Genomic DNA, 26,612 nt, shown 5'->3' on the forward strand with positions numbered 1-26,612 from the left:
CTATTACGTCTTCTAACATGCTAGGGACACCCCCTATCACCCCGTATTTGGCCTCCTTAACATTAGGTGCTGCAAGTGTTGCCTGCCACTTGTGCCTTGCTAAACTTTCTAGTCAAATTAAAGCTTGATCAAGGTCTATCCTGAAAATGTTAATTACGCAGTGGAAAAGCACTTGTTACTGTTATATCTCCTGCCTCATTTTTGTCCCAAACAGGCAGGATCTTTTGTCCCCCAGGTAGGTCAGCTCTCCCTAGCTGGAAATCTCTCTCCTTCCTACATGGCCCAGCAATGTATTCTTTAATCCACTCTGGTTGCTCTTTCTCTTTTTCCCACAATTACATGAAAGGCATAGAAAGACACAGGCAGTGTATAATTAAGGCCTACCTGCAGGAACTTTGAAATGTTTCACATGCTGTTTATTAGTAAAATACCACGTGACAAATTCCTTTAGAGCAAAAGCCACAGGCTCCCCTGTTCCACTACTATAACCATTGGGGGTGCAGCAACCATTGGAGAATGGGGGAAAGTTCTCTCCTGCATGTGATGCTGGGAGCAGTGGGGCAGGTATGTGTAGAAGTCTGTGTTAAAGTCTCTTCTATTTTAGGAATTGAATAGATTTCCCTTCAAACTGAAAAGTCAATGTGCATCCGTATAAGCAGAATATTCGAGAAAACAGGTCAGAACCAAAAGACATGCACAGACCCTGAAGTGCATCTGAGATAGTTCACAGACTCCTGGGTTTTGCCCTATTCACCTTTCTATAGGCTTTGCTGAGCCATACAGTGCTTAATTTGATTAAGAGAAGAAAACAAGTATTTTTAAATCTACTATTTTAAACTTGAGTGCCTTGCCTCTTGCCTTCTTATCTGAGGTATAAAGTAGGATCCTGCAGGAAGGTGACTTCCTGCCTTTTGTCCAGAAAGCCAGAGTATTTCCAGGATGCACACTGTGTCAGGCCCTGGGAACAGAAGGATGGGTGGCCTAGAAGCACACTGGGAGGGCTGAGCTGTAGAGCAGAGGCTGCAGGGGAGGATATCTGGGTGAGGGTCTGCACCAGATGGAGCTCCTAGAGCCGAAAGGGGAGGCAGACACATGTCCTCATCCCTAACCCAGAACGCCGTCTTCAATCAATAACTGTTTGAAAATGAAACTCTACTTTGCTCCAAGGGAGACTCACTGGGGAAGCAAAGTGCTCTTAAGGGCAGGCTGCACGGGCAGCAGTAGAAGACAACAAAATAGATATCTCCTGGGGTTAAAACAGCATCTTTGGGGGTTCTTGATCTCATAATGTCTTCAAGGGCTTTAAAAAATATTATCTTAATTTTATTTTATATGCTTTTATCTCTTTTTACCCTGCAGATTATTTGTACACAGTATTATTATGGGATTCCTGAATGTGTAAACAAGTGGGTCTCTGATTCTTGCACCTTTTTTGTCATGGAGGGCTCTTTTCCTTTGGTTTGGTTTGTCCAATTCTGACCTGCTAATTTTTATTTTATCATTATATTATATTTATGTTATATTCCTCTAGAAGACTGTTTGCTTTCTAATGAGAGACAGGAAGGAGGTGGTTTTGAGGAAGGGGAGGTCAGGAGGAGCTGGGAGAAATAGAGGGAGGAGAAACCGTAATCAGGATATACTATATGAGGGGGGAAAATCTACTTTCAATAAAAGAAAAAAAAGTTAAACATTTGTTTTAATCCGACTAGCTCTGGTCCCTGAAGAATAAGCTCAGCCTATCATGATCAAGGTCAGCAGATCCATTCAACTGCAAAATTTAGTAGACTTCAAGACCGAAAATAAAATTTGGGATAGACAGAGTAGATAAAAGTATGACATACAGGTTTCCAGTTCCATGTAATCCTTTTCTTTTTTGTTGTTGTTGTTTTGTTTTGTTTTTTGTTTTTCGAGACAGGCCTTGGCTGTCCTGGACTCGCTTTGTGGACCAGGCTGGCCTTGAACTCACAGCTATCCACCTGCCTCTGCCTCCTGAGTGCAGGGATCAAAGGCGTGCGACACCACATCCAGCCTGAGGTCCGTTTTTCTTATTCAGTACTAAAACCAGGCACTTTAGCTCCGGATTCTAACTACCCCTATCCAACCTAAGGAAAGCATGCACTTTCTTTCCACAGCCGCCTTCAAAGCTTCTCCCACCAGCCAGCCAAAGCTACTGCACAGTTGAACTTGAAGAAAGCCAACAGGAAATTCTAGCGCTTTGCTTTGGAAAGCCAGCCCCGCAGACGTCACCGCCTACCGTCGTCCCCCGGGCTTTGCGCAGATAGCTTAGAAGGTCTCCTCCTTCCATCAGTTCCAGAATAATGTACTGGGGCTCACTCAGCAGACAGACGCCCAGCTGCTTCAGAATGTTGGGATGATTAAACTTGCTGAAAGGTGAAAACGACAAAAGCTAGATGACGTGATAGTGACCACAGTCTCAGCTGGGGTCCCCATGGAGCAGAGTAGCATTTTTATCGAAAGACGAAAGACGGAAAGAGCTTTTCGAAGCCCTCACTGACTTCCTCTAGCAAGGGAAACTTCCTTGCTTAAGTCCTGGCTTGTGCGCTTGCCTTAAGGAGGGACCATGGCAACCCCTGGTGGCCAGTACATCTGAGTAGAACCGGATGGGTTTTAGGAGAAATAATGTCTCTCATTATGGGGGTTTTAAGATAGGGAAAGAAAGAAAATTTTGACTAATAGCCTTCTTCAGCAGATATTTGAAAGCATGCCTGTGTCATCACAATTATGTCAATATCTTCTCCCTTTCAGGGAAATAACTCAGATCTTCAGGTTCGGGCTTCATTAGTTTGTGAAGGCATCAGAGTGAATAAGCCCCAATCTAGTTAGAAGAACCAGCTTGACCTCCCATGAGCCTCTGCCTGCCGCTTCTGCTTAAGATGTCCTTGAGCAGTTCTCATGACTGCTGCTGACCAGAACCTTGCCAACCCTTTCCTAGGCAAGAGGTAGTCTTGCTAACACCAGAACACATTAAAAAAAAAATTCTTCCTGGGTCTGTTTGGCCAATTATCCCTCACTGAGAATAGGCACATTTTAAAAGCAAAAGAGCCTCAGAATTTGCTTGCAGAATATGCTCCTTGTTGAAGATAAGAGATCGGAGGACCTTTTGCCTAGGAACTGCCTACTCAGGCTCCTAAGAATGGCATCTATAGAATACTTAATGCTCAGATTATTTTCCTTTAACGCTTTTGTCCAAGTTTATTTTCAGGATGTTCCGGCATTGTCAGGTTATATGGGGCGTTAAAAATCCAGCACAGGGAAATGAAAGATTTCTATGCACACTAGTTAGAGAAAATAACTGCACAAGCTACATTACTACCTCATCAGGTGTGCCTCCTTCAGGAATTCAATCTTCTCTTGGTCTGTAGAGCCCTTTTTCAAGGTCTGTGAGAAACAGAGGCAAGGCAAAAATCAGACGCTGGGAGCCCGAAGGATTAGTGGGGACAGTGTCTTGCTTTGTTTTTGTCTTCTCTGCTGTTTTATTTTCCAATATCTACTCTGGTATCTGGAACTAAGTCACAGGTATAGCATGTGCGTACGATCTGTAATCCCCCCGCTGGTTCTGTGTGTGCTCCCTAAAACTGCCATTATCGCTACTGTCCAATCAAGGGTCTCTCAGTCTGCCAGATAAGGAACTGAAATATGGAATGGTATTGACTTCGTACTTTTTAATTAATCTATTGTTTATTTTATGTGTATGATTCTCTGCCTGCATGTATGTTGGTACACCATGCGTGCACAGTCCCTGCAGAGGCCAGCAGAGAGTGTTGGATGCTCTGGGACAAGGGGTACAGATAGGTGTGGACTGCCATATAAGTTCTGGGTATCGAAATCCAATCTTGTGGAAGAGTGGCTGGTGCTCTCTTAATGGTTGAGTCCTCTTTCCTTATATAAAAACATAGGAAAAAGTTTAAAGACACAGTAATTTGGGCATTCAGTGGGTCGGGTTTTCTTCTCAGTATCTACCTTCCAGCTTTACTTGCAATCACTCCCCAGTTACTTCCCTTTTTTTTTTTATGGAAGTGTTGCCCATTTCTAGTCTATAGATGTAAGTTAATCATGAAAATCTATTCTAAACCCCTCCAATGTCTTTGTCGTAAGTCATACGTCTCAGTCCCAGACAACAAACAAAATAGAGAAACAGGTGAGGTAGAGAAGTTTATAGGAAACTTTCTCCTTCTGCACAATCCATGAAACCATCCTACCTCCTCTCCCTAGTCTTAGTGAGAAGGTGATGCCTACCTAGTTGCTGGCACTTTACTGGCATTATGAGGCAATGAGCAAAAATAAAGTCAAAAGGATTTCAAAAATAGCAACTCTCCCCTGGCACAAGTGTACCTAGGCCACCACTCATCTTGGCACGTGAGAAAATAGGTAGGTAGGTAGGTAGGTAGATAGATAGATAGATAGATAGATAGATAGATAGATAGATAGATGTTTGACAGGCTCAGACTAGACGAAGTTAAAGGACTTTTCAAGTCTATCACTTGGAAATGAAAAGAATTTTACCAACACATATTGGCCATTCTTAAAGCAGAAATCTCCACTAAGTAGTAACCAAGGTATTGTTTAATTTGTTCAATCCTCTATCAAAAAGAAATGTTATAAAAATATGGGAGTGTATGCTGTATTTCCTTAAGATGCATCAAATACATTATGGGAACCAGGTTTGTGTGCACGTACAGTCTGTCACTTATGTCTGCATCCGCCTCTGTGTCCTGTCACCTATTCTATACAGCACAGAGTCTGATCAGCCTCTATGTTTTGAAGTGGTTGGAAAAAATCAGAAAGAGAATACCATTTCATGACATAGGAAATTCAGACTTCAATGGCTATGAGTAAAGTTTAGTGGAAAGGTTCATTTGTTTACATGCTTACTCAAGCTTTTCGAGGTGCGCAGGCAAAATTCAACAGTTACAACAGAGACCACATGGGCAGCGAGTTTGAGAAAGTGTTGAGACAGTATCTCACGAAGCTCAGGCTTGCCTCTGCATCTGTGTGTAGCCAAGCATGACCTTGAACTTCTAATTCTCCTGCTTCTTCCTACACAGTGTTGGGAACGTGAACAGGCACAGCACAGCTTGTTTTATGCAGTGCTGAGGATCAGGCCCGGGGCTTTTTAAGTACTAGGCAAGGACTCTATAAAGTGAGCTATTATCTCTAGGCCTCTCTTGGGGTATTTTCAACGGGAAATAAAACTCTGCCCACTCTTAATTAAACAGTAGCTTTAGTAGGAACATAAACCCTGGCAATATTCTCCTTTTAAAAGCCTATGCAAGAAATAGGGGAAATAATGGCCGGCTTTTATAGCTAACGACGTCTATGTTCTGCCAGTCTTCTTTAAATTGTATCTGATTGTTTTTAGTGTTTATTTATTTTATTTTATACGTGTGAGTGGTTTGCCCTGCACATATGTATGTGTGCCACGTGTGTGCTTGGTCCCATTGGAAGTCAAAAGAGATCACTGGGATCCCCAGGAACTGGAGCCACAGATGAATGCTTATGAACCAGCATGTGGGTGCTGGGAAAGAGACCCAGGCCCTCTGCAAGAACAAAAGCACTCTTAACCACCAAGCCAACCCTCCAGCCCCAATTTATCTTAACTTTTAGCTTCCATACTATTTATACATAACTTTGCTATACAACATGATGTTCTGATTTATATCTCTATCAGATAATGACCAAATCCAGGATACTAGCTTATTCATCACCTTAAACTTTTGTCATTTCCAGCAGATTACCAAGAAGAAACTTGATACCCTATGAACATATACAGGGGGAGGTAATCCCCCTCAGGAACAGTCATAGGGGAGGGGAATAAGGGTAAAAAGGAAAGGATGGAAGAATGGGAGGATACAAGGGATGGGATAACCATTGAGATGTAACAAGAATAAATTAATAAAAAAATAAAAAAATAAAACTTTTGTCATTTCTTGATTAACAAGTAGACGACTGAAATTCTCTGAATTGAGGCAGGTAATGTATCTCATTAACTGTACCAGAAGCCTTCCTTTCACCCAACAGCACTGAACGTTTATGTAGTCATGTCTGCAGCAGGGCTTGGGGATGCACACTACCTACCTTCACTGCCACCTTGAGTTCCCCACTTCCCACTCCTAGGATGTCCACGGCTGTGCCTTCATACACTTCTCCAAAAGCTCCACTTCCCAACAAAAGACGCAGGCTCAGTTTTTCCCGAGGGAAGGCAGGAAGCCTTTCAATCTCTTCTTGGGTTGGAAGAGTACTGTAAAACAGCAGTATGTCTGTTTTTCCCTCAGTACTTTGGGCTTATTCATTTGATTTGAAAGAAACTGGGCAATCTCAGTGCTTGGCAGCAACTGTGCATTCTAATAGGGTCATGAGGAATCCTGTGTTCCTACACTTTCCTAATCCATCATCTTTTTTTTTTTTTTTTAAGATTTATTTATTATGTATACATTGCTCGGCCTACTTGTACCCCTGCAGGCCAGAAGAGGGCATCAGATCACATTATAGATGTTTGTGAGCCACCATGCGGTTGCTGGGAATTGAACTCAGGACCTCTGGAAGAGCAGTCAGTGCTCTTAACCACTGAGCCATCTCTCCAGCCCTAATCCATCATCTTTTATGCAACGCATATCGCTTCACTTCTAGACACCATCATTTCGATTATAATATGAAGGTGGAAGCCGCCCTAAGGCTTTTGCAGCTGCTCCTATCAAAACAAGGAGTTATGACATCCTCTGGGTTGCAGATCCGTGTAAAAGCTACAGCAGATGAAGAAAATAGCAACAGAGGCAGCTGGGTCCCGGAGCAGTCACTTCAACTGTCTCACATACCTGCCCTCAGGCCAAACAGGATTTACTATGACCAAAAGGCCAACTCCTCCACAACCACATTAGCCTTCAAAAGGCCGGTCTTCACCTAGAAATACTGTGGTGTTGGTACTTAATCTAAATTAAGTACACTTTGGGTGTTTTAGCATGAGTCTTTTTTTTTTAATGATTTATTTATTTTTATTTTATGTGCATTGATTGGCATTTTGTCTGCACGTACGCAGGTGTGAGAGTGTCAGATTCCCTGGAGTTGGAGTTAGAGACAATTGTGAGCTGCCAGGTGGGTGCTGGGAGTTGAACCCGGGTCCTCTGGAAGAGCAGCCAATGTTCTTAACTACTGAGCCATCGCTCCAGCCCCAACAAGAATTATAAATATCAGATACACAGTGTTTTCTAAAAGAACAAAAACATCTCTGAAGAGCTGGTTTGGTTCATGTCTGTATCTATTTTAAATCCTGTTTTGTAAGATTTCAGCAAGCAAGACCTATGACCAGAGGATTCTTTTTAAAGAGAGCATGACATAGTGTCTCATGCAAAGAAATACTTATTTTCGTTAATTACAATGATAATGAAAGTTTTAAACTCATCTGTCTTAAAGAGACACTGTAGGCGATAATCGTACAGTTTCCCCAATGGAATAATAGTAAGATACACACATGACCTTTAGAATTACTTCCTTTTCAGTCGCTATTGCCACTTCAATTAGCTACATTACCCTTCACTCTTTTCAAAGTGGTGCAATTCTCCTTTTTGAGTTTGTTTTTTAATCACATGACTGAATAATGAAAGGCAATGAATCTATCTGTACTTCCCCTATTGGATAAACACAAACATCACATTTGTCCCAAGCCACGTTTGAGACTAGAAGCAAACATTACTGAAAGTGACACCTGAAGTGATGTCACTGGGAAATGTGGGGGGAGGGGGCATGCAGACACCCTTGTTACTGGGTCCACACTCGGACTATGTGATCCAAGAAGGTGGCCTGGGTCACATACTGTACTGCGTAGCAGGCATTGGCCAGGCCCACTCCAGCTGCCAGTCCTCGCAGCTCAGCCAACTCTTTGTCGTTGTCGTCGTCGTTGTTGTTGTTGAGAACTGAGAGCCCTTCCTTGGAAGCTTTGCGATTTCTCAAGCTTCTATGCCAGACTATAAGGAAAACAGACAATTTACTAAGTAAACTATGGTCTCTCCTCCTTAATAAATGTTAGTGTGTTTTAAATACCCATGTGTGTGAACACTGTTGACAGAATAACGGCTTGATTTAAAAATATTCCTGTGATAATTTTTTAATTAAATCTGAGTAAAAGTCCATATAAAAAAAAAACCACACCAAGTCATACACTTTTAATCATCAAGTTTACTATATTTCTTACTGCTACATCCAAATTTTGAAGTATCTAATTAGAGTGCACTTCTCAAAATTACCTGTAAGCTAGAACCAAACCAAGTTTACAAACTTGCAAAATATTATTAGTGAAACAAACCTGTGCGCCCAGACATTTCCACCATACTGCAGCAGACCTGAGGGAACACTTCTGATACAATGGCACAGTTAAAATGTTTCCATTGATACCTTTCTCAGCCTTTTAGCTAAGATCAAGTGGAAAGAGTTTCAATGTGATGTATAAGGCACATCATTGCTGGGACAATGACTCAGTGGTCAAAGTACGCCTCACACACAAGCATATGAGGACCCATGTATGTAGCACATACTTATAATCCTAGTGTTGGGGGTAGAGGTCAGAGAAACGAGAGCTTGGGGACCTGATGGGGAGCCAGCCTAGCTGACCAGTGAGCTCTAGGCTCAGTGGCAGATTCTCTCAAAAATCAATCAATAAATAAAGTGGATAGGGATAGAAAAATACTTCCGACATCAGCCCCTGGCCTCCACACATATATGCACACGCACACACACATGCATGCATACACATACATGCGTGCACACCCATATACATACACACACACACACACACACACACCTGTACAATACTTAGATTCTGGAACTGAAGGTTAAAATCTTAGACCTCCCTTGAAATGTATAGCTTCTCCAGAGCTGAAGAAGTCCTACACACTCCCTGGGTGGCCTCCTTGACATGCAAGTTTGGCTGTATTCAAAGTTTTCTCTAACCCCTTTCACTGCAACACAGAGACAGAACTACATACAAAAGAATATATATATATATACATATATATGTATATATATATATGTTGTTCATATACACATGTAGAAAATTGCTGCAATAAGCAACAGCATTGGTCCTGCCTGCTTGGAGAATCATGAGTGATCTGTGTCCCCCCCATCCCCCACCCCTGTCCACATCACTCACAGTTTTTATAATGATTAAACACTCTTTTAAAAGATTAAAATGCAATCATGTCAATAAGATCACCTATTTGGGATGCATATTGGTACAGGGATCAAAATCATCAAAAATACATTGTAAATGATTATTGAAAGGTGATCACTTGCAGGGCTGGAGAGATGGCTCAGAGGTTAAGAGCACTGTCTGTTCTTCCAAAGGTCCTGAGTTCAATTCCCAGCATCCACATGGTGGCTCATAACCATCTATAATGTCATCTGGGTCCTCTTCTGGTATGAGTACTGTATAAATAATAAATAAATCTTTTTTTTTTTAATGTGAACACTTGCCTGGGTCCGCACCTGTCATCTGAGGACTTGGGAGGCTGAGGCAGCAGGAGCATAGAGTCCAGATCAGCCTGCTCTACTACACATTAGTCAGCTCTGTCTGTCTCAAAAAAACAAAAACAAAAACAAAAAACAAACAAAAAAAGATTAACCTTATTTCACAGTCCCTTACATACTTAAGACATTAGAGTTTTACTCAAGTGACATTCCAACTGAAGGACTGCAAAGTCTCCAGGACCCTCTGCCAAGCATCCCCTGTATCCTCAGTAACAGACACCCCCTCATTCCTCTGAACACTCTGCATGTCTCTCACCAAGGACCCCAAAAGGCCAGCTGTAGCTGTCAGTGTTTTCCATGTCCCCATTACCCACATTTCATGTCACAACATCCTGATGCCTCTTCTCACACAGGCATGTCTTACCTTCACTATTAAAGGACAGTCTCCTGAGGTCACTGATCGTCGTCTACAATGTCTTTCCCTGATGTGAGGTCCATTTTGCATATTAGATATGGCCTCTCACGAACCCAAAGGCTGCCAACACTTGCGTTTAAGCCTTTGCTTCAATTTTATCGAGCCCTCAGCACCGTGCAATTTCTAAAAGAATGGCTACTGTTCATTATTTTAGGAACTAAGTCTTTTCTCTCGCACTCGCACATTGCACTACTAGCAAAAGCAAAAACTGAATTAGCTTAGCTCCACCCTCAAAGTCCACAAATTCCAAACACAATAAAGACCTGTACATCCAGACAAAGTCAGATATCCGCAGGGTGTCTCGACAGCACACAAGACATTGAAATGAGCCCATTTTCATCCCTTAGAGTCATGGAGAAAGTAGGCAAGCAAATGCGAGGTGAAGGGTTCCTCATGTAGCACGCCTCTCAGCAGGAAGCAGACAAGCAGCCAGCCGGGCCTATATGCCAACTGCCAAATATACCACAGTCAGACTGGCTTAGTGGCACAAACATCATCAGCTGTGCCATATGCAGACTCCCTGGAACCACAGGTCAAAATCCTAGCAGGCTCCATGAAAAAGATAGCTGTCTCCCTTAGCTGAAGGGGTCATATGTGTTATCTGTGTGAGGATTTTTTTTCCAGATTTGAAGCAAGCTTTAATTAAGTACTGGCCAGGCTGATGGACTCCCTAGCCACGTCCATGTCTGGGTTTACAGAAAATGGCTAGGCGGACTGTCTCCTCAACTGAAACCTCAGTTCAAGTTCAAAGTGTTGCCTGAAACCTTTTACCCCCAGTCACTCTGGAGAAAAAATAGTGTTTGGGAAATTTAATGAAGTATTAGCTTTATTTTTCCAGAGAAAAATCTGACCTTGTGTTTGTAGCTCCTCCTTTGCCTTTCCCTTGTAACTGTCTCTTACTCATAAACACAATCAGCCACAGCTTCCAGAATATGTTCTAGAACCTCATTTCTGGTATTATTCCCTTCTTATGCCTGCGGGGAAGGAGGCACTCTTGGTAGCAGGAGAGGATGAAAAGCTCTCATATCTCATAACCCAAACCTAGACATGCGGGGAACTGAACGAATGTGAGGTTAACACTTATTGTACACCAGGAATGGAATAAGCCAGGATGCACGGTCATGCTGACATCTCTCCAAGCCCAACTTCCTACCATCTATTTTGGGTTTTCTTTATTTCTACCGTAATTAAAATAAACAGTAAACAGGGGTGGAGCTTTAAGGGATAACATATTAAAATAAAACAAATGATAGGAAATAGCTACCTGACCTAATTCTGCTGCTTTTCGGCCCTTTGCAAACGAGCAGGGGTGTGAAGTAAGCCTGTCAGTTGTCAGAAAGGGAGAGTGAGTCCCACAGGGCAGAAATGGGTCTCCTGTGAGAGGCCCCACTCATTCCAAACTGAGCTGTGTGCTTGGGAACCAAAGCTATCCCAACCAGTGACTCTCACTGGCCTCCCATTAATCCTACACTGTTTTTGTATCTATGGTTACCTCTCTTTTATTTATATTCTGACCTACAAGCCACAGAACACTCACAATAGCCAATCAGAAACAAATGCTGTTTTACAGAAAATTAAAATAGAGTGTCTTTGCAAACAGTTGCATCTCAACTGTACTATCAAATGTATATATTGCTGTATTTGTCCGTAAGATTGTTGCACTATGATGTGGTTTGTATCCAGAATATTCTTCAAAGGTGAATGTGTTAAAGCCTTAGTCCCTAGCTTGACATCTTTGGAATATAAAGGTTAGGCCTAACAGAAAGTCTTCCAGTCTCTGGGAACACGCTCTTGAAAATGATGGTAGGACCCTAGCTCCTTTCTTTTTCTCTTCTGTTCCTAGCTGTGGGATGTGGACATGGCTGTATCACACACTCCTGCCATGATGGGCTGCCATACACCCAAAGCAAATGGGCCACTCGATCATGAACCAACACTTTCAAAACTGCAAGCCAAAATAAACCTCTATGTGAAGAAAAAAAAAAAAGGCTAACACATCCCTTGATCAAAATAATAAAGATCATAGAAGTTAGTTAGTGGCTATAAAAAGACAGCCAAGAACGATGTTGTAAACTTTACTAACATATTAATCAGGCTATGTTTCATGTAGTAAATTAGATAAGCTGAGAGATAAATCCGTCAGTATGACCTAATAAACAATTTATTACCGGCTTGTAAAATCTATGGTACTCACCAAAGGTCAGTGGGACTGTAGTAATCAGAAATATCCCAACGATGATAGTAAGTATAAAACTTGTTTCTGTTATCCAAAAACCATCTAAAGATATAAATTGGAAGAGATTAGCTCACAAAAAAAGCTAAATTGTCCCATTTCTTCCCAAGCATACACACACTAGCTAGCAGGAGCCTGCTGCTCTGAGGTTTTATAAGGCAGTGTTTTTAGCAGTTGGCAGTTTGAAATCAGCCATGTTGACAGTGTGTATATCCAGCAGAAATCAAATCCAAAGTTGCTGCTTTCCCTTTTGCTATTTCACCACCATCTCATAGAAGCACACCCGCCTACTCTATTTTAAGATGACTCTGAAAAATGGCTGGAGAGATGGCTCAGAGGTTAAGAGCACTGGCTGTTCTTCCAGAGGTCCTGAGTTCAATTCCCAGCATCCACATGGTGACTCACAACCATCTACAACAAGGTCTGATGCTCTCTTCTGGCATACAGTTATACATGCAGACACAACATATATGCATAATACATACATACATACATACATACATACATACATACATACATACATAATAAATAAGTCTTTTTTAAAAAGATAACTAAAATAAAACAAAAACAAGGTATGATTCCTTTTAAGGAATTTGGGACAAAGACCCAAACCACTGACTCCTTGGTTCTTTTCAGAAAATACCTAGCTAAGCACTAGCTAGCTGACTCTAATAGAAATAAGAATGATGGCAGCTTTGTCTTTTAATTTTGTGTGCATGAGTGGTTTTGCACTCGTGGATATCCATGTGCCGTGCACATGAATTTTCAGTGGAGGCCAGAAGAGAACATCAAATTCCTGGGGGAGGGGCAGAGTCTGGAGGTAAAAGATGGCTGTGAGCCACCACATGGGTCCTGGGAACCAAGCCCAGGTCCTCTGCAAGAGCAAGTGCTTTCAACTGCTGAGCCAGCTCTTCTAAACCTTTTTTTTTTTCAAATTGCATTTGTTTGATGTGTTACATGTATGTACGTGTGTGCATGTACTTGCTTGCAGGGCACAGATCTGCGGGCCAGTGAATAGCTTGTGGGAAATGGTTCTCCTTCTTCTATTATAGATTCCAGGGAACAGTCTCTCAAGCACCAAGTGCTCTTACCCACCGAGCCATCTTGATGACCCAGAATGGTTGAAGTTTTATGTGAAATGTATGTATAAAGTGCAAATCATTGACTTTTGCATAAAGCATATCAATTATGCATGACAGTGGGTTCATTTAAGTTAGGCCTTCAATGAAAGGCTAGTGAGTAGGAGGGGGAAGAGAGAGGGTAATAGGGTGACTAGGGTCAAAAGATATTATAATCTGTGTGGGCATGTCACAATAAAACCCATTTGTTTTATAATGAACATATGCTAGTAAGAACCTAAAAGCAAGCTGGGCGATGGTGACACGTGTCTTTAATCCCGGCACAGAGGCAGGAGGATCTCTGAGTTCAAGGTCAGCCTTGGCTACGGAGTTTGTTCCGGTATAGCCAGGACTATAGAGAGAAACCCTGTCTCAAAACAAAACAAAACAAAATCTAAAGGTGAAAGAAATAAGTGAGGTTAAACACCCCGCCATCATATTGCTGAAGATGTAACTCAGCAACAGAGCACTTACTCCGCACATGCAAAATCCAGGGTGCAATCCCCACAGCACCCACCAGCCAGAAGAGAGCAGATCACAGAAGTGGGACCTACTTGTACGGAAGAATGTTAACCAAAGTGTTACTTTGTACATACAGAATATAAACTGAGAATCAGACCTACTTTACTCAACTTCAGTTCAAGTACGGAAAGTAAGACTTGGAAGGAACCAGCTAAGAAAGCAAAGGCATAAAGGTTCTAGTGATATTGTAGAGCAATGAAGACCACAATGCAATCTACTTAGAAGAAGGGAAAAAAATCATTTAAATAGTACCAGTGGCAAAAAGGGAACCCCAGGTAAGGGATAAGTGGCAGGTGGTGCAGGCTGGTCTTCGAGGCTGAAGGAAATACAAGGCCAAAGACCTAAAGACAAAAGCTATGTCACAGGGACAGATGCCAGGAAAAGGGAGCACTTGTGGGGGTAGGGAGCAGGTCCCCAGAGGCTCCACATGCCACACTGGCGTCAGTAAGTGGAGCCATTTCACATCATTCAAAGACAAGCTAAAGATCCATCTTCTGCATCAGCTAAATTGTCAGCAGTGCGGTTAAAGCTAAGAGCATGGGCAAGAAAAAATATCTTAAGTCAAGAAAGCTGGCGTGGAAAAAGAAATGTGGGAATTTACCAGAGAGAAATTAAGACAGCGAGCCAGCAAGAAGGTCCATCGGGTAAAGGGGCTGGCTACCAAGTCTGGCAGTTTCAGTTTGAACCCATGACCCAGGTATTGGAGGAGAACCAACTCTTAAAAGTTAGTCTCTACCTGTACACATCCCTATGGCAGGCAAATGTCCACACACACACACGTACGAAGAAATAAATGGGGTTTTCTTTTAAAGAGGAACTGATACATTTCTCTTCAAAATCAACTGAAGTTGTTGACTATAGGAAGAGACAGATCAAATGTGTCACTGAAGTTTCCAGCCCAATTCCTGGCTAGTTTGGATGTCTACTTGTCACATCTGAGAAGAAGGACACCCACCCACCCACCCATCCCCCAGTTGAAGAATTGCCTATAGGTATGTCCGTGTGAGTATTTCTTTATTTCTGATTAATGTAGGATGGCCAAGCCCACTGTGCTACCAACCCCAGGCAGCTGGGCCCAGGTTGATGAGCAACGTAGCTGGATGTGAACCAAATAGGAAAGCCAGCCTGCTTTTCTCTGTGGTTCCTGCTGTAGCTCCTACCCCTGGGTTCCCATCGTGAGTTCCTGCCTTGGCTTACCATGATGGTGGACTCTAATCTGTAAGTCAGATAAACCCTTACATCCCTAAGTTGACTCTGGTCAGTGTTTTTTTTTTCCACTATAATCGGTATTTAGGTGCCCAGAGCTGTACAATTATGTTCCTGATTTCTTTCCTGGTTGGAATTAACCAGTTCCCTGAGTAGAAATGCTGCCTGTGACAAAAAAAATAGGTATTTAGAAAGATAACGCATAAACTAAACTAGGGTACAATGGAACAGATACGTAAGAAGGAAGACAAAGAATAGTTCCAAGTCTCTCATGTAAGAGAGAATAGTAAAAAGCAGATACTATGTATGGCTAAATAAGTGGACTGTGTTGGGAGTCTGTGAAAAAGCATGGGATTGGGGTGGTAGACATTCAGAGTGGCCACTTATTACTGAGAAACAAAGTAACCAGATGCAAATGATACTTTAAAGCCAGGAGCAGTGGCACACTCCTTTAATTCCAGCTCTCGGGAGTTCAAGGGCAGCCTGGTCTACAAAGCAAGTTCCAGGACAGCCAGAGCTGTTACACAGAAAAACCTTGTCTCAAAGACTACACCAAACCAAACAAACAAAGAAGAATAAATACACCAGATCAACTGAACCATTCAACAGTTTGTATGCTGGTTATTCAGCCGCCATATTTGTTCATATCTGCTGCTAATACTAAGAATGTATGTATCTTTGGCACTAAATATTTATGTAACAAACTAATGTGCAGACATATATGTTAACATACCTTCCACTAGTATAATATCCTCACTGGTACCACTATATTCTCCAAGCCCGATATTATTGGCAGCTACTGCTCTGAACTGAAATGTTCCCTTCAGGTTTTGTGGCCTCCACGTGCAAATGCTACTGCAGGACCCGTTAAACGCCATCTTCCACCTTGAACTCTGGTTCTGTGACTCGTTTGAAATACCCTTTCTGTAAAAGAAATGGTAGATTAATAGAAACCCACAGCATAAAGACAGTGCGGTGTTATTTCTAGTCACCCATCACTTATAACACATTTGACCCTTGACCTTATTTCCATCGCATGGTCTGCTGCAGAAGACAGCTTATTCATTGAAGTCGTAGTGATTCGTAAGCAAAGCAACTCATAAAGTACAAGAGCTGAGTTCAAAAGATGAAACTGGAATTGCATTATGTACCAAAGGCAAGTTCCAGGTCTTCTAATTGTGTCTTTTCTGGCAATTCTTCTCAGACATTGTGGGTCTGAAACTTCTCAGATCACGGCAGGTTTACTGGTACAGAGTAGAAGCTAGCTATGCTCCCAGTAAGTGGCTACTACTGCCCAGGAGAAACAAGCAGGTAACAAGGGCTGAGGCCCAGGAGGCCAGGGAATAGGAAACAATGGTAAGAGCTGAGGGGCAACAGGGTTGGTCACAACTGCTCCCAGGAGCATGATATCTTCAGGACCGCCTTCTGCTTTTATGCTTTGTGAAGCCTTAGGGGAAGTGTTGGTGACTTCATTGTGTAATCAAAGCTTTGATTTTAAACCAGAAAGGCTCCTAGGAAGGAGTGAGGCGCTTTCCCGAGCTACTGAAGGACAGTGGGCGCGTTGGACAGTAGTTGAGCACCTTCCAGTTCTAATGCAACCTAGTGGAGTTCACCATGTCCTTTCGTTCCATTGACTGTTCACAACAACCCAGTGAGAGAGAGATCATCACGCCCATTTCACAGGTAAGGAAACCTAAGTTTCAGGAAAAGCAAACCAGTGAGGGTCTGAACATGGTCAGTTACTGGAAGGAGTAACATTCCTGGACACTTGCAATCTGTACCTGCTCGACCTGTGCATGTGACTTTGATTGAAAATAAGGTTGTAGCATCTGTCATGTTAAGATGAAAACATACTCCAAGGAGTGCAATAGCTGGGTCTTGAGGAAGCCCTATTCCCAGTTTTCTGAGATAGCACCAGATACATTTCCAAAGTGGCTGTGCTAGTTTGCATTCCCACCAGCAATGGAGGAGTGTTCCTCTCTCTCCACATCCTTGCCAGCATGTGGTGTCACTTGAATTTTTGATCTTAGCCATTCTGATGGGTGTAAGATGGAATCTCAGAGTTGTAGAAGAGACTTGATACCCTATGAGCATATACAGGGGGAAGAGGTCCCCCTCAGTCACAGTCATAGGGGAAGGGAGTAAGGGGAAAATGGGAGGGAGGGAAGAATGGGAGGATACAAGGGATGGGATAACCACTGAGATGTAATATGAATAAATTAATAAAATAAAATTTTAAAAAAGATGAAAATATACAAGGGATGGGATAACCACTGAGATGTAATATGAATAAATTAATAAAATAAAATTTAAAAAAATATGAAAACATACTAGGGTGTGTCCTAGTCCAATGCCTTTTAGAAATGAGAAAGGTGAGCCCAGGTCCACAAAAGAGTGTGTGATGCTAGAGATGAGATGCGTATAGAAGTCAAGCAACACCAGTGGTGTCAGGCCCAGTACAAGAAGCTAAGACAAGGTGAAAAAGGAGTCTTCCCTAGGAAGTTAAAAGGAAGGGTGGTCTTCCTGACATCAGTGTGTGTGTGTGTGTGTGTGTGTGTGTGTGTGTGTGTGTGTGTGTGTTGAGGCAGGGTTTCTCTGTGTAGCTCTCTCTTTCCTGGGACTCTGTAGACCAGGCTGGCCTCAAACTCAGAGATCCACCATCCCCTGCCTCCCCAGTGCTGGGATTAAAGGTGTGCACCAGCACCATCCAGCAAGATGTCACACTTCTAGCCAGTTAAACTGTAAGAGGAAAGTTCTGTGGCTTTAAATCACCAAATTGGTGTACTTTCCCCCACGACTCTAAGAGCCAAGGCAAGAACATCACAAGTTCACATCCCAACCAGGCTATTGAGTAAGTCCCAGGGCAATCGGGTAGCCTGGACAGCTTAGTGAGCACTGATGTCAGGAAGTTAGTGCGGCTCATCATATACCTCAGTGGTAGAGCCCTTGATTAGCAGGTCCTCAGCTTAGTCCCCAATACTGGGTGGGGGCTTTGGGCATAAAAAAAAGAGTAGAGTCCAACTAGAGTATTCTTTCTCAAGAGATGACTAAGAGGCAAGCATGGGACAATACCTCCTCCTGTCCTACGGTGCTGATATTATAGTACCAAAGTGGAGTCTCAGGGCGAGGGTATGCAAACTGTTGAAGTGGAGTTACACATTTAAGGTCTTGCTGACGGGAACACCCTAAGGAGGACAGCACTGTGGCCCGGATTATAATCATGCCCCCCCCCACCATAGGTCTACAAAGAATGCATTTTACTTTGTATGGAAACGAGTGGCAAAATATTTCATGAAGGTTTCAAGTGAAAGATGTAGCCAGGAGAATGTTCTGATGTGAGTGGGAAATGTTCTGAGGTTCTGGGGATGCCAGAGTCAAGATGAAGCAAAAATAGATCTAAAGCTCAAGTTGCCGGGACTGTAATTATGGAAGTGACTTTTGTCCTTGGAGCCTCTTAAAAGATGGCTCCGTAGTCCCGTGAGGGGAATTTGGATTTCTCCCTTTGAGCTGGCGTGAGGTCAGTCCCTCTGGGCCAGTTCCCTCACTGAGCTCTGAAAACTGGCCGGGCTTGAGGGCACATGTGCTTCTCAGCTGCTGGGTTGAGGTGACATCATACTCTCAGTCTCTGGAAGCACACCCACATCAGTTAACCTCAGAAGATAGAAAGCCCACCCACCTACGTGACTTCACTTCATCCCTCTCCCTTGATTCAGATTCTGAAAAGAAGAAATCAAGTTTTCTACCACTTCTCACCTGAGAGAATTCAACTTTGCTTTAAAAAAAAACCAACAAATTATCAGAAGTTTACATGCATTCATTGTCTGACGCCAAGCATTAGCTCAGCTCCTTAAGCAGAGTAGACATCAAGTAAATATCAGTTGCCTGAACTCTGAGGGAGAGTTTCTGTGACATTTGAATGAGCAGTTGCAGATTTCTGAGAGTGATGTGGTGTGTTTTATAATTAGAAGGTCAAGTATGACTTTGGGAGCATAGCAAAGAACATAGTGAAACACGCAAACGCCCTTAAAGATTCATCTTTCTCTATGAATGTCCTTTGACAAAATTATTACTCTTGCCTACCTTGTAATTAACCGTAATTAGCTCTTTGTGGTACAGAAAGCATTGGTTGATACATACCTGATTTCAAGGACATAGTACGTCAGCCTGCCTCCATTATCTTCCGCTTTTTCCCACTGGATTGAATTTTTACTCCCTTCTAGTAATTTCGGAATGCCTGGTTTGCTTGGGACTCCAGCTTTGTGGGTGGGAAAGAGAGAATTGACTGATATGTTAGAAGTATAAAATACTTGCATTGGTTACCTTTCTCTGGGATATGTGGAAGAAAATAAACGTATTAAAGAAATATTCTGGTAGAAAGGCAGCATCCAGCACACATTGTGTCTCAGCAACAGGACCACAGTCACACAAGTGACAGCACATGCTGGTGATGTTGTGGAGAAAGGGCAACACTCCTCCATTGCTGGTGGGAGTGCAAACTTGTACAACCACTTTGGAAATCAATCTGGCACTTTATCAGAAAATTAGAAATAGTACTACCTCAAGACTCAGCCGTACCACTTCTGGTCATAAACCCAAAAGATGTTCTACTATATAAGCTCAAACCATGTTCATAGAGGCTTTACTTATAATAGCCAGAAACTAGAAACAACCTAGATGTTCCTCAACTGAAAAAAAAATGAGTAAGAAAACTGTGGTTTTACACAATAGAATAGTATTCAGCTATTTAAAATAAGGGCATCATGAAATTCACAGGATAGAACTAGAAAAGATCATCCTGAGTGAGGTAACCCAGACTCAGAAAGACACACATGGTATATACTCACTTATAAGTGGAAATTAGCCATATAGTACAGGATAACCACACTACAACGCAGAGGCCCAAAGAAACAAACAAGGAGGGTTCAAGAGAGTCCCTCCCTGAAACTCACTCAGATGGGGAAGTAGAATAGACAGTGGAAATAGATGTAAAGAGGGAAGTGGGTTAAGACAAGGTGTGGGGAGGAAAACGAGGGGGGATCAGATGTAGGGAGAGTGGGGAGGGAAGGTGAGAGAGCTTGGAGAGTAAAGGGAAACTGAGTGCAGGGGCATCACTGAGAAAAGCTGGAGACTTATGACAGGGTAGACTTCAGGAAGGATATGAGGATGTCTCTAGCTGAGCTTCCTAGTAGCAGGGGAAATGGAGACTGAGGAGGCCACCTTCTAGCCAGGCGGGACTTATCTTGGTGGGAAGAGTACACCAACTCACCTAGAAAACCTTCCACTCAAAAATTACCCTGCCTACAGCCAAGGAAAAAATAAGCGGTAAACCTCGAACCCCTACCCAGACTAGCCGATGGACAGGACATTCTCCACTGGTGAGTGGAGAAGGAGATCTAACTTTCACACAAACTCTGGTGCCCCATATTTGAACATGTCCCTTGGATGGAGATGCCTGGTGACACTCAGAGGAAAGATAATAGGTCACCAAGGAGAGACTTGATACCCTATGAGCATATACAGGGGGAGGAGGTCCCCCTCAGACACAGACATAGGGGAGGGGAGGGGAGTAGGGGGGAAGTGGGAGGAAGGGAGGAATGGGAGGATACATGGGATGGGCTAACAACTGAGATGTAATATGAATAAATTAATTTTAAAAAATAAAAAATAAAAAATAAAAATTACCCTGCCTACAAGATGTGCAGAGATAAAGATAGAGTAGAGACCTGAGACTCATCCCATAGGGAAGAGTCAACCCTTGACACCATTAGTGGTACCCTGCTATGTTTACAGACAGAAGCATAGCATAACTGTCCTCTGAGAGGCCCCACCCAGTAGTTGATTAAATCAGATGCTGAAACTCACAACCAAGCATTAGGAGGAGCCTGGAGAGTCCAATGGGAGAGTGGGGGCTGCGGGGATAGAAGGATCCAGAAGGAACAAGAACGCCACAAGAAGACCAACAGAGTTATCTAACCTACATTCAAGGGGGCTTACAGAGATGAAAGCACCAACCAAAGAGCACACATGGACTAGACCTATGCCTCCTACACGTATGTAACTGATGGGCAGATGGGCAGTTTGATCTTCATGTGGATCCCCTGCTAAGCTTTCTATGGCATGGATTCCATAGCCTGCTTTTGATCACTTCCCCCTAATGGGGGCTGCCTTGTCTAGGCTCAGTGGATGAGGATGAGCTCAGTCCTGATGCAACTTGTTGTTCTGGGGTGGGCTGGTGGGGGGAACTCCCTTTTTCTGAGGAGAAGGGGAGGGAGGATGGGAAGAAGAGGGTGGGAGGGAAGGGCCAGGAGGAAGTTTCAGTCTTCAGGCACCACCCACATTACTTTTTTGAGTCTCTCATTGGTCTGGTGCTAGGCTGGCTAAGCAGTCACCTGTCTCCACCTGCATAGCACTGGGGTTGCAAATGCTCTGTCACATCCAGATTCTTGGTGTGGGTTCTGGGGACTGAACTCAGGTCCTTATACTTACATAGCAAGCACTTTTCTGCCCAAGCTGCCTCCCCAGACCTGAAGCACAATTTTTCATGTGAATATCCAAAGCTTTCATTAATGGCAGCTTGACTAGTTAATGGGAAGATTAATCATGTATCTTACATTGACACAAAATAAGCGATAGATCCAAACTTAAAAAGCAGTCACACCTTTGCGTCATTTTGCCCTCCACTCTTCCAGGACTCAACCTGGAATTATGGTGTTCAGAATCATAATTGAGTAGACTTGCAGGGTTTGGTTCCACTTGGTTTTTCCTTGGACTATAAAAGTTATTTTTTAAGTATTTCTTGGGCGTTCAGTTACCCTCTTTTATATAGTTCTTGCTGCAAAACAGAATATAGCTAGAGAGGATATCAGAAAACTGGAAGAAGAAATAGCTTTGCCCATCTCAAGATCCCACAAATCCAAGCCAATATGTTCCTGCTTTTTCTTGTACTGACTCCTGACTCTTCAATTTATTCATCTATGCCACAGACTTAGTAATAACTTTCGAGAAAACATTCGAGAGCCTACACAGATGACTCAGAGGTTAAGAGCACTTGCTGGTCATGCAGAGGACCCAGGCTTTGTTCCCAGCACCCACAAAATGACTCGTAGCCATCTATAACCCCAGTTCCAGGAGATCCAACACCGTCTTCTGTCCCTCTTTGGAACCTGGTAACTGCAACAGGTACACAGGCAGTGCACATCTATACACGCAGACAAAACAGTAACATACATACACTAAGAATAGAAATAAATTTAAGACAACACCGGCACCTCTAGAATTAGATTGGTGGAACTGAGAGATGAGAAAAGAGCAGAGATATCTGCATTGCTCGAGCTGAGGATGCTAACACCCACCTTTTGTCTTGAAGCTCTCTGGAATCGAGGAGCTGTTTTCTCCTGTCACATAGGACACCACCACCCGGATGTTATAGGGAGTGTAAGGCTGTAGATCTGTGATGTTGCAGACATACACTGGACCTTGGCTGCATGAAGCTTCAACATGGTAAAAGTCATTATATTTCCACTAGAAAAAGAAGTATAACTAAGATTTGGATTCTTTTCAGAAACTCTTGGACACAGTACTTGATTAAAATTGAAATGTATTTATTCTGAAAGAAAGAACTTCGTTATGGTGTTTAGTTCTAAACCTTACCCTCAACACACACACACATAGCCCCCTTGTTTTTATGTCAGGTTATAATTACATGAATGACCCCGGAAGCCTAAGTGCAAGTGGAGCATCCCTAACTGGGTGCAGTGGGGGGATTCCAAGCTGAGACACACTGTCCTCCCTAAGGCAAGATGGCTAAGAATGGAAGTGACAGTGTAAGGACAAGGACGGACTAAAACAAGGAGAGCTTCAGCTCTGGGCATTGGTTCTTTTTTTATTATTATTATAAGTTTATATGTTTTGATTCTTCGTTGAAGTCCATAGACAAAGCAGAACATTTCGTATTTTCCTCTAACACAGTCTTCAGGTATATGGCAGCCATGCCTCACACACATTCCTAGGGACCATAAGTCCTCCAAGAAAGGAAGCTCTGGCCCACCATCCACAGATGGGCTGCAGTGAGGATAGACGTTAAATACAGGAGGCCTTGTTTCTGTTCCACCCTAGACATCTACAAGTCTTTAAGTAGAGCTATGTGAAGCTTCTTTCTCTGTGTGGAATTACATTTTTAAATTTGTTCTATTTAGGTCATTAAAAAAATCATTACTTGAAAATATTTGTGTGTGTGTGTGTGTGTGTGTGTGTGTGTGTGTGTGTGTGTGTGTGAATGACAAAGGATGTGGCATTTTGTCAGGAGTTCTTGGTGTCTTTTCCTTGGTGGCGTTTCCTAAGAAGGTCAGTTTCCATAAATAAACATTCCTCTGACTCTCCTTTTTCCTTCAGCTCTCATGAGGTCGCACCGTGTCATCAGAGAGGCACCTTTACATTATTTTCAACTACTAATTACATTAGTTACCAAAAATGGGGGACGAAGAGGAGAATGGGAATGAAACAGTCAGCAGCAGAAATATTATTCAAGGCACTGCTTGCTCTAAATTCATCAATGTGTCAATCTCAGACGTACTGAAGCAGGCCATTCAATGGGCAATAGTGTGTGTGTGTGTGTGTGTGTGTGTGTGTGTGTGTGTGTGTGTGTATGTCTGTGTATGTAAGGAGGAGGGGGAGAGAGAGAGAAGGAGAGAGAGAGAGAAGGAGAGAGAGAGAATGTGAGAGAAAGAGAGACAGAGAGAGAGACAGAGAGAGAGAGAGGGAGGGAGATTATTTCCGCTTAAAAACTTTAACTACTTAGGTCCTGCCTTCTTAATGATATGGTATATAAATTACCTTTAGTGGCTGCCCTACGGCCTACTCAACATTCTACAGCATCAAGAAGTCAACAGAGCTCCTAAAATGCAGAAGAGATGTTTACCAAGAGTGCTTGCTGGAAAACTGGCAGAGGATCGGTCTCACTGCAGCAGTGAATGTCCTGGGCAGACCATCAACTTGGCAGCTATAGTGGGCTATCCCTGAAAAATCACAGGGAGTTGGAACCTTCCACTTGTCAGAAGCTAACAAGGGCAGGGGTGAAGGATACCCCAGAGTGACTGAGTGGCTATTGTGCAGTTTTGGAGGGTGTCTAGCCTAGAGTATCTTATAGATCAGAACCTCAGAAATGCATAGCTCTAGTAAAGAAAAAAAAGAAAGTGGGAAACACAATTTAATGGACTTCTGTGAAAACAAGACAATTGAGATATAATATGAATAAATTAATAAAATATATTTTTTAAATGGTGTTTAGTTCTAAACCTTACCCTCAGCACACACGTAGCCCCCTTGTTTTTATGTCAGGTCATAATTTTAAATTGAATATGTTCTGTTTATATACACTTTTTATATATTTTTAAAACCTACATGATTCAAAATATAGATTTTAAAAAATATCTCAAGGGCTGGGAAGGTAGCTAAGTTGGTAAAGTGCTTGCCTATTATACACAAAGCCCTAGGTCTGCTTCGCAACATCAGAATCCAGGTGTGGTGGTGCACACTTTACTGCTGGCGTGCGGAAGGTGAGACAGAATGAAGAAGAATCAGAAGCTCAAAGTCATAGGCTATCTTCAGCTATATACAAAATTCAAGACTAGCCGAGACTATATCACACCTTGTCTCAAAACAAACAAACAAATAAATCCTTAGCTTGTGTTCTGAAGTCTTTATTTTCCAGGCATGGAAATTGTGTCAGAATGACAAAGTTTATCATGCTGTTCTTCCACTTATAAAGAAAAATGTAATTAAAAGGCATATTTATCTCCCCTCACAGTTTACCCTCTAAGCGTCTCAGTGTGAATATATGCGATCATTGCCAGCAATCTTGCCACTAAGAGACAAGTTCAAGTTGCTGAAAAAAGATGGAGAGCCCAGCTGGAGCATCCATCCACTGTTCAGAGTCAGAGCCTTCCACTGTGCTCATGCACCTGCGCTACAGACTGTCCCCTGCGCAGAAAGGATTGCTCTCAGCGTCATGGCATACTCTTGAAAAAGCAGGCTTTTGCTGTGTACGGTCCAGGATGCTCTCAAACTCGTGATCCTCCTCCCTCCTCTCCCAACACGGTGAAATTAAACATGTGTATTATGTGTATTACCACACACCCAGAGGCTTCGTGTCTTTCTACAACATTGCCCATGACAGACCTGTACTGAAAAAAGTGGGGAGACAGAGGGAGTGCAGCAACGGGAGCACCTTCTGGAAGTCATGAGGATTGGACCAGGGGGGCCTCATCTGGGGTCCTCCTCAGACTTTGAGGAATGGGACGTCTGACTTAATGACTCATGTTCCTTGTGTGGACAACACTCAAGTAGGACTGTTCTAGGGATGGGTCCCCCCTGGAGCTCTTCTGTGCCCAACTGGTGACATAAAACTCATTATAATATCTATCTCAGTCTTTGTCTTCTTATCAAGAAAGTGAGGTACCAGCGCATTATTATCCCTCACATCTTTCCCAATCTGGAAGCAGTGCTCCCCTTGACTTTGCACTGAACTACATCCAATTTCTCCAATTTAACCTTTTTTTTTTTTTCAAAAAAAGTCACCATTTCAAATAGGTAAATCGTTTTTTTTTAAAAAAGCTACCCACTCAATATTTAATACTAGGTGCTCCGTTTTCTCAGTCTGATCCAAAAAGTAAAGTCACAAAAATATTATCTTACACAGTGAACTTTAAAAACCTACAAAGAGAAAAGGGACTGTGGGAAGGGACGGAGAGACTTTTAGGAAACAGTGGATGCATGCGACAGGAAAGCAGAAGGGGTTACTGTTGGGGATGGGAAGGCGACAAGAGAAGGACACAGAAAAAGGGCAGTAGAAGGGGGTGAATAAGAGCAAGATCATACGGTCAGCATTTCAGCACAGATGGGAAGGGACACAGGAGGCCCCTCCCGTGGCTGATGAGCTGTGGACAGTCAATGGCTGCTGGGGGAAAGGGGTCTTTTTCCTTCAAGGGTGGAATCATGGGTAAGTTGACCATGATCCCATCAGTAAGTCCACACTGTGTATAAGAAAGCAGCTCAGGTTAAACTCAGTGGGTCACTGAAATAAACATGAAAGCAGAAGGAAGACGTGTTGGGAAGGGTGTTTCCAGAGGGAGGGAGGGTGAGAGAGAGGATCGGCAGAGAGGTGAGATCAAAATACAAAATATCCCTTTATGAAACTGTCAAGAGGAGGTGAGAGGAGGTGAGAGAGCAGAATCGGGCGAATGTGAACAAAATTCATAATATTCATGTATGAAACTATCAAAGAGTAAACTTAAAAATTACTCTGGAAAAACAAATGTGGAAAAAAAAACTACCTGAGAACAATTTCACTTTTAAAGAAATAGTGAGATCTTGACAGTACTAATTTGCTTTAAATAACTATAAAACAAGATTTTTGTTGTTGTTGTTTTTGGTTTTTTGAGACAGGGTCTCTCTGTGTAGCCTTGACTGTCTTGGACTCGCTTTGTAGACCAGACTGGCCTCGAATTCACAGTGATCTGCCTGCCTCTACCTCCCAAGTGCTGGGATTAAGGTAATTTTAAGCTATCTTTACAAACGAGTAAAC

At 42.7% G+C, this 26,612-nt stretch overlaps 1 protein-coding gene across 6 annotated transcripts in view; it reads right to left on the bottom strand.

The window, feature by feature from the left end:
* Positions 1-26,612, bottom strand: part of ROS1 (ROS proto-oncogene 1, receptor tyrosine kinase) — a 146,041-nt gene that overhangs the window by 18,181 nt on the left and 101,248 nt on the right. For all 6 annotated transcript variants that reach the window (XM_084777297.1, XM_084777299.1, XM_084777300.1 and 3 more), the window contains 8 exons: positions 22,384-22,552; positions 19,169-19,286; positions 15,765-15,955; positions 12,147-12,230; positions 7,829-7,979; positions 6,097-6,259; positions 3,335-3,399; positions 2,255-2,384 (listed from right to left, as the gene is read on the bottom strand). In XM_084777297.1, the coding sequence (XP_084633423.1) occupies positions 2,255-2,384; positions 3,335-3,399; positions 6,097-6,259; positions 7,829-7,979; positions 12,147-12,230; positions 15,765-15,955; positions 19,169-19,286; positions 22,384-22,552 (1,071 nt within the window). The remainder of the gene's footprint in view (positions 1-2,254; positions 2,385-3,334; positions 3,400-6,096; positions 6,260-7,828; positions 7,980-12,146; positions 12,231-15,764; positions 15,956-19,168; positions 19,287-22,383; positions 22,553-26,612) is intronic.

This window comes from Acomys minous (assembly GCF_964271855.1).
Source record: "Acomys minous genome assembly, chromosome: 3".
Taxonomy (NCBI): domain Eukaryota; kingdom Metazoa; phylum Chordata; class Mammalia; order Rodentia; family Muridae; genus Acomys; species Acomys minous.